This window comes from Malaclemys terrapin, chromosome 4, assembly GCF_027887155.1.
Source record: "Malaclemys terrapin pileata isolate rMalTer1 chromosome 4, rMalTer1.hap1, whole genome shotgun sequence".
NCBI classification, from domain to species: Eukaryota; Metazoa; Chordata; order Testudines; family Emydidae; genus Malaclemys; species Malaclemys terrapin.
In genome coordinates this window covers 78,276,806-78,285,520 of record NC_071508.1, presented here as the reverse complement: position 1 = coordinate 78,285,520, position 8,715 = coordinate 78,276,806, and the positions used below count along the sequence as shown (strand labels likewise).

At 43.1% G+C, this 8,715-nt stretch overlaps 1 protein-coding gene across 2 annotated transcripts in view; it reads right to left on the bottom strand.

Moving 5' to 3' along the window:
* Window positions 1-386: 386 nt before the first annotated feature.
* ALKBH3 (alkB homolog 3, alpha-ketoglutarate dependent dioxygenase) overlaps window positions 387-8,715 on the bottom strand; it is a 52,908-nt gene continuing 44,579 nt past the window's right edge. For both annotated transcript variants that reach the window (XM_054027957.1, XM_054027956.1), the window contains exons 9-10: window positions 6,805-6,903; window positions 387-3,012 (exon numbers count right to left, since the gene is read on the bottom strand). In XM_054027957.1, coding sequence (XP_053883932.1) covers window positions 2,920-3,012; window positions 6,805-6,903 — 192 coding nt within the window. In that variant the 3' untranslated portion in view covers window positions 387-2,919. The remainder of the gene's footprint in view (window positions 3,013-6,804; window positions 6,904-8,715) is intronic.

The window sequence follows — 8,715 nt, the reverse complement described above, 5'->3', positions numbered from 1 at the left end:
TGATGTCCCCTTTCCCTTTTTCACACTTTACAGGCAGCAGTAAAGAAGGCTCACTATCTGAAGTAACCATTGGACTGTGCGTCTGCCTGGATGTAGTGCTGGGCAGCAATGAAAGTTACATACCTAAGTACAAGCCTCTGGCAGGAGTCAACTCAGGCACCTGGTTAAGGAGAAATAGTTCTTTTTGTAGGAACTACATCACCCAATATGGCACCAGGAGTCTGCGCACAGCACCAGATGACAACAGAAAGCAAAGCAAAGCAAAGGGCTGTATCCTTCAATACCAACTTCTTGTAGTTTTATCAGACCCTTCCATCTGAAAGTAAGAAACCGAGTCAGGATAACGTCAGGAAACCAGGGTGAAAAAAACCCCCAAAAGCATCTAAAAAAAGCCTGGGTTTATCTACATAACCTCTTCATTTTAATAACTCTTTCCCATCAACATTCATGCACTTTAGAAATACAGTTTTAAATGCTGTACAGTGCTTTAGGCAGACATCATAACAGTATTATACTCGTGTGATTCACTGAGAAATCAATTCTGCCCAATTTAGAGCTTGAGTACCGCAGTGGCTTGAGAGTTTATCCTTTACAATCACCAATAAAAATGAAAATTTACGCATAGCAGACAATTAGTCACTTGACTGTTGTCAGCAGGAAACAATTTTCTTCCATAATGTAGGACATAGCACTGGCTAATCAGAAGCAGACTTTTTCTAAATGCTGACTTACTCTGACAAGAGAGAGGGGCATCATCAAGCTTAACTGATGTGAGACAATGCAGAGAATGTTTATCAATGCTTGTGGTCCCACATTATATAGAAAATGAACATGTACCATCCTGCAGCCTAGCATAGCTGACGAACAAGTAACTGTAGAGAGTATTAAGCCACATATGGGCATATCTGGCTTTGCTTAACAGTGACCATGAATTCATTGGTTACAATAGCAAGCAAGACAGGTAGGAGGCAAGGCAAGCTTTTAAGAGTTCCTGCAAGACTACCTAGAATTGGGTTTTAGCTGCTGTTTGCCTGTCTGGAACACAAGAGGTTTGATGGAAGTGTTTTTCACTATAACCTGAATTTGTGAGACTACACATATATACAGAAGAATTTTCTAATGGTCAGAGAGCAGGATGAGGAGTCAGGAATGGTGGGTTCTCATAACAATGGGGAAATAATTTAGGCTCAAATCTTCAAACGTAGTCAGTAGTTTTGGGCACCCAATTTGAGATATCCAAGGCCAGAGTTTCAGAGGTGCTGGACACCCATAACTCCAACTGAAGTCAATGGAAGTTGCAAGTACTCAGTATTGCTGAAAAATCAGACCTTAAGTATTTCAAATACAGAGTCTCAAAATCTGAAGCACCCACAATCCTTGGCCACTTTTCACAATGTTGACCTTAATTTCTTTGCAGCTTAGATTTCCTATTTATCAAATGGAAATAATATTCTTCAACCTTGTCGGGGTGGTGTAAGGCTTTATTTATTATTATTATTTATAGTGAAGCAGCAAGGCAACATAGTCTAGGGGGTAAGGCACCGGATTGGTAGTCAGGAGACATGAGTTCTACTCCTAGATTTGTCACTGACTTGTGGGTAAATCCCTTCTCATTTCTGTGCCTGTTTCCCCTCACACTCTTGTCTGTCTCACCTATCACTTAGGGCAAGAGCTGTTTGTATAACACATAGCACAAAGGAACCCTGATCTTGGTTGGTAGCCTCTAGGTGCTACTGTAATGCAAACAACAATACAACTTACCTCCTTTGTAAAGTGCTTTGTGATCTACAGAGTAAAAGTACTATGTAAGAGCTAGGTTATAGTATTTAAGGAAGGCTATGATTTTGTCATAGATATTTTTAGTAAAAGTCCCGGATTGGTCACGGGCAATAAACAAAAATTCACAGAAGCAGTGACCTGTCCCTTTTTACTAAAAATGTTCATAACCAATGGGGAGGGAGAAGGGTCCAGCATCCTGCCCTGCTGTGGCTGGAAGCTGCGGCCCCTGCCCCAATAACTGGGAGTGACCCCAGCCCATGGAGGCTGGGGAGCTTCTGCTGCCCAGGGACCTCTGGGGGATCTCTCTCCCCCCCCCAGGCTGGGGAGCTCCGAGGGTTCCCCTGTTGGCAGCGGTAACTGAGGAGCTGCTGGGGGGTCTCAGGAACAGGGGAGCTCCGGGAAATTCCCTGCAGAGACTGGGGAACGGTGGGGGATTCCCCTCCACTCTGGGCCGCAGGGGTACTCCACAGCTCTCAGCCACCACGGACAGTGGAGTACCCTGCAGCTCCCAGCTGCTGCAGGCTGAAGTCATGGAGGTCTGTGGAAGTCACGGAATCCGTGACTTCCGCAATCTCCATGACCAAATCGTAGCCTTAATTATAAGTGCACCAAGAGCCTCTGAGTTGATGTGCTATATAAGTGCAAAGTATTATTTATACAAACACCTACATGGTTTAATGTAGACCAGCATGACAGGATTATTTTATGTTACTTGTCTCAGCTATAAAAACCCATTCACATTTTGCCAGGGTAGTGGGGTGGTGGTAAAAAAGCACTGATCACTGAAGCTGCTTTCCCATGGGTGAACTTTCATATCTTTAATTTTATGCAAGCATTTTCACCTCTCTCAAAAGGGACAGGTCACTATTGTTTTTTAAAATCAAACAAAACAAAGTCTATGAATTAGCAAAATCAAATAGCATCTTATGTCTGAAAATATGACAGTATCATCTGCATGTTACAGGAAACTTGTGACTGTCACAGTTCTTCATGACGACAGCTCTGTTCCCTTCTCCCCATCAGATTTTTGACAGTAACTGTGAATCCATTATGGCTTCTTGCTCCAAACCAGCACCATGTCTGAGGCTTTGGATCAGATGTGATGTTATATCCAGTAATATCCAAAACAGTTGTCTTCATTCACCTTTGCATTCCCTCAGGGTGTGGATAAATGGTCCTAAATGTCAAGTTTATCCGTGGTTCCCTGGCATGATATTCCTTAGGTATCCGATGCTATAAACATTATGAACAAAAAGAATATGGGTTTGCATAATTAAAAACATTTAATATTCAAATACTAAAATCCTCATTTTACAGGATGGTGACATTACTCACTTTTTATAATAATTCGATAAGTCATAAAACCCATGTCCTGACTGCTCAGGGCCATTAAGAAACCCACAGAACTTTTTGTAACAGTAGAGTGGTTAGGCCAAATTACAACTTCATTAAGTTCTGTCTTCCTAAATTGCCTATGCACTTTCAAATGCATACTGTGTTTGTCACTGCCTCTCCTAAATGCAGGACCATTACATAGGAGTTTAAGTGGTGGGTGGAGTGATCTCTATATATCACTTGGAGCCGGTGGCACCTTAAAGACTAACAGATTTATTTGGGCACAAGCTTTCGTGGGTAAAAAACCCACTTCTTCAGATGCGTGGAGTGAAAATTACAGATACAGGCATAAATATACTGGCACATGAAGAGAAGGGAGTTACCTTACAAGTGGAGAACCAGCGCTGACAAGGCCAATTCAGTCAGGGTGGTCTGATAGTGTGGCTGAAATGGTTGGGTCCTATGATGGTGTTGCTAGAGTAGATATGGGAACAGGGTAGGCAACGGGGTTTGTTACAGGGATTGGTTCCTGGGTTAGTGTTTCTGTGGTGTGGTGTGTAGTTGGTGAGTATTTGCTTCAAGTTGGGGGGCTGTCTGAAAGTGAGGATTCACCTGCCTCCCAAGGTCTGCGAGAGTGAGGGATCGTTTTCCAGGATAGGTTGTAGATCGTTGATAATGTGCTGAAGAGGTTTTATCTGGGGGGCTGTACGTGATGGCCAGTGGTGTTCTGTTATTTTCCTTGTTGAGCCTGTCCTGTAGTAGGTGACTTCTGGGTACCCGTCTCGCTCTGTCAATTGGTCTCCTCACTTCCCCAGGTAGGTATTGTACAGACAGACATCATCTTTCTCTCCAAGTGCAAACAGATGGACATCATACCAAATGGACGGAAGGTAAAAAATCCATTGCAATTGACGTACTACACTGACTATGGTGAGAAATTGTGCCACGCACTCTCAAAGAAATTGTGGAACCACCTGATCAGCATCCTGTACAGCAAACAGGAGGAGATCAAGAATCAACTCTCAAAACTGGAGACTCGTATACAAAACTAACCTTCCACACAAACTTCCACGTGGCTGGACTTTACAAAAACGAGACAAGCCATTCACAACGCACACTTTACTTCTCTACAGAGGAAAAAGGACAGTAAACTAAACTCCTACATGCCACAGGGGGCTACAACAGTGGTACCCTTAACTCACCCAACAATATTGTTAATCTAGCCAACCACACACTTAGCCCAGCAGAAGAGTCTGTCCTATCTCGGGGACTCTCTTTCTGCCCCACCATGCCCATGATACAGTTCCGCGGTGATCCAGAAGCCTACTTTCGCCATCTCTGACTCAAGGATTATTTTCAACACACCAATGAACAGCGCACTGACCAACAGGAACTCTCCTACCAACTCTACAAGAAGAAGAACTCTGCGTGGACTCCTCCTGATGGTCGAAATGACAGACTGGACTTCTATATACAGTGCTTCCGCAGCTGTGCACAGGCTGAAATAGTGAACAAACAGCATCACTTGCCCCATAACCTCAGCCATACAGAACGCAATGCCAACCACAGCCTCAGAAACAACTCTGACATTATAATTAAAGGGGCTGACAAAGGAGGTACTGTAGTCATCATCAACACGTCGGATTATAAACAGAAGGCTGCCAGGCAACTCTCCAACACCACATTCTACAGGCCACTGTCCTCCAATCCCATGAGGAGTACCAAAAGAAACTATACCATCTGCTCAAAAACTCCCTGCTATAGCATGGGAACAGACACACCCCTAGAGCCCCGAGCAGGGCTATTCTATTCTATCTGCTACCCAAGTTCCATAAACCTGGAAATACTGGACGCTTCATCATCTCAGGCTTTGGCATTCTTACAGGAAGATTATTGGCTATTTGGACTCTCTCCTCTGACCCTACGCTACCAGCACTCCTAGCTATCTTCGAGACTCCACTGACTTCCTGAGGAAACTACAATGCATTGGTGATCTTCCTGAAAACACCATCCTGGCCACCATGGATGTAGAAGCTCTTTACACCAATATTCAACACAAGGATGGCCTACAAGCTGTGAGGAACAGTATCCCTGATGGGGCCACGGCACACCTGGTGGCTGAGCTTTGTGACTTTGATTTCAACAATTTCCACACCACCATCAGCCTCAGCCTGGACCAATCCACACAAGAGATCCACTTCCTGGACACTACCATGCAAATAAGTGATGGTCACATAAACAGTACCCTATACCGGAAACCTGACTGCTATACTTGCCTACATGCCTCCAGCTTCCATCCAGGACACATCACACGATCCATTGTCTACAGCCATGCCCGAAGATACAACCGCATTTGCTCCAATTCCTCAGACAGAGACAAACACCTTCAAGATCTTTATCAAGCATTCTTAAAACTATAATACCCACCTGGGGAAGTGAGGAGACCAATTGACAGAGCGAGACGGGTACCCAGAAGTCACCTACTACAGGACAGGCTCAACAAGGAAAATAACAGAACACCACTGGCCATCACGTACAGCCCCCAGATAAAACCTCTTCAGCACATTATCAACGATCTACAACCTATCCTGGAAAACGATCCCTCACTCTCGCAGACCTTGGGAGGCAGGTGAATCCTCACTTTCAGACAACCCCCCAACTTGAAGCAAATACTCACCAACTACATACATCACCACAGAAACACTAACCCAGGAAAAAATCCCTGTAACAAACCCCTATTCTGCCTACGTTGCCTACTCTGTCCCCATATCTACTCTACCGACACCATCAGAGGACCCAACCACAACAGCCACACCATCAAGGGCTCATTCACCTGCACATCTACTAATGCGATATATGTCATCATGTGCCAGCAATGCCCCTCTGCCATGTACGTTGGCCAAACCGGACAGTCTCTACGTAGAAGAATAAATGGACACAAATCAGACATCAGGAATGGTAACATACAAAAGCCAGTAGGAGAACACTTCAATCTCCCTGGATGTTCAATAACAGATTTAAAAGTAGCCATTCTTCAACAAAAAAAACTTCAAAAACAGACTTCAAAGAGAAAATGCAGAGCTACAATTCATTTGCAAACTTAACATCATTAATTTGGGGTTGAATAGGGACTGGGAGTGGCTGGCTCACTATAAAAGCAATTTTCCCTCTCTTGGTATTGACACCACCTCATCAATTATTGGGAGTGGACCACATCCACTCTGACTGAATTGGGCTTGTCAACACTGGTTCTCCACTTGTAAGACAAGTCCCTTCTCTTCACGTACCAGTATATTTATGCTTGTATCTGTAATTTTCACTCCATGCATCTGAAGAAGTGGTTTTTTTACCCAGGAAAGCTTACGCCCAAATAAATCTGTTAATCTTTAAGGTGCCACCGGATTCCTCATTGTTTTTGTGGATACAGACTAACATGGCTACCTCTCTGATATATATCACTTATTGATCTTGCAGAGATGCTGTTCAGCTTAAGCTATTAATTTTGTGGGATGCATTGAGATTCTTTATGGAAAGAACTGTTAATATATAGTGAAGCGTCATGTTATTGCATAACACACATCTCCCAACAGCTTTCCCAGTAACTCATGTCCCCACTGGCGTAGTTTGTGGAATTGAGAAAACTATACCACAATGGGAAAAAGCTTGTTCATGTTGCTCAAATATTCTCACCTGCCAGTCTTCCTGGGTAGCTCCCTCCATCATCAGTAAAGTTCCATGAGGCAATGGAATCCGCACTCTTTCCACATAAGTATAGTCCCCATTCTCTTCCTAGAAAAAAGAAATAAAAATACAGAAGTGTGTGCAGAAGAGGGAAACACTGCATTAGGGGACTCCACATCAGAGCTTAAAACAAGAAAGGGGTTCCTCAGCAGATTATTAATTAAGACTTTGGTCTGATAAGGTTCTCATTGTATCATGAAGAGCAGTTATACCACTCCGTGTGTCACTGTCAGGCAGCAGCTATATTTCACCAAGGTTCATAATTTTAAGGCCAGAAGGAACTATGATTAGTTAGTCTGACCTCATCTGTAACACCTAGAATTTCACCAAGTGATTCCTGCATCAAGACCATCACTTCCAGCTGAGTTAGACTACAGCACATAATTTAGATAGGCATTCGGCCTTGCTTTAAAGACTTCAAGTAATGGAGAATCCACCACATCCCTAGGGTAAGTTGTTCCAATGGTTAATTAACCTCTATAAAAGAAATCATGCCTTATTTCTAATCTGAATTTGTCTAGCTTCAGCTTACATCCATTATATATTTTATTCTGCTTTTGTCCGTCTGTTAGATTAAGGAGCCTCTACTATGCAAAATCTCCCCATGTAGGTTCTTGTAGACCATGACCACGTCGCCTCTTAAATTTCATTTTGTTAAGCTAAATAGATTAAGTTTCTTTATTCTCTATGTGAGGCAGGTTTTCCAGATCTCATTTCATGCTTGTAACTCTTCACAATCCTTTTCAATTTATCAACATTCTTTTAAAAGAGTGGTCATCAAAATTGGACACACTATTCTAGCATTGGTCTCACAAATGCCATATACAATGGTAGTAACACCTTTCTACTTCTATTTATTCGTCCCCTGACTATACGTCCAAAGATTGCATTTGCTTTCTTTGTCACCACATTGCACTGCTAACTCATCAGTTGGTTATCCACTATGATCCCTTAAGTCCTGTCTCAGTTGTTGCTTTCCAAAATACAGTCCTACATCTTATAAGTGACCTACCATTCTTGGTTCCTCAATGCAGGATGTGTGTTTATTTGTATTAAGATGCATATGTGACCATATGCACCTGGGGTAGCCCTCACTGGAAATGCCAAGGTCAGGGCAGGCTGCGTAAAGCTGTGCAGATACTCCCAAGACTGGTGGGTAACAAAGAAGTTAAACTCCCCAACCAGTCACAAACTGTGCTTCTGATCCACACTGGTTATCAAGAAGCACAAAAAAAAAAAAAAAAAGCGGGGGATGTGGGGGAATCTCACAGCCCCCTTCTTGTACTCCACTTCTCTGGCTCCCAGTCAACAACTTCTCACCGAACTGGACCTATTTTAAAATTCTTCCACTATATAAAATGTTCTTCTGACCCCAAAGGACCAGCCCCATTGCCAGGTCAGTATTAGGTTGGATCTTACCCAAAATACCATGCTGCCAGCCAATCCTTTATAATAAACCTTTAATTTTAGAGACTAAAGAAAAAGGAAAGAACAAGAAGAGAGATGTTAAATGGTAAAACAGTTACATACATACAAAGATTCAACATCCATGTATCAGGTTCTTAGCAGTATTGGTGAGTTTGCTGGCTTGAAAGTCCCTCTGGAATACATTCACAACTTGGATGGGTCATTCAGTCCTTTGTTCAGAGACTCAGTTTGTAGCAAAGTTACTCAAGAGGTAAGAAGCAGGATTCAAGACAAAATGGAGATGGTGCAGCGTGTTTGAGATCCCTGGTCTACACTACAGCACTACAACACTACACTGAAACCTGAATGAGAAAGTTGTAGTGCTGTAAAGTGCCAGTGTAGATAAGCTCTTAGGCCCCGTCTACACTAGCAAGTTTCTGGGCAGTAAAGCAG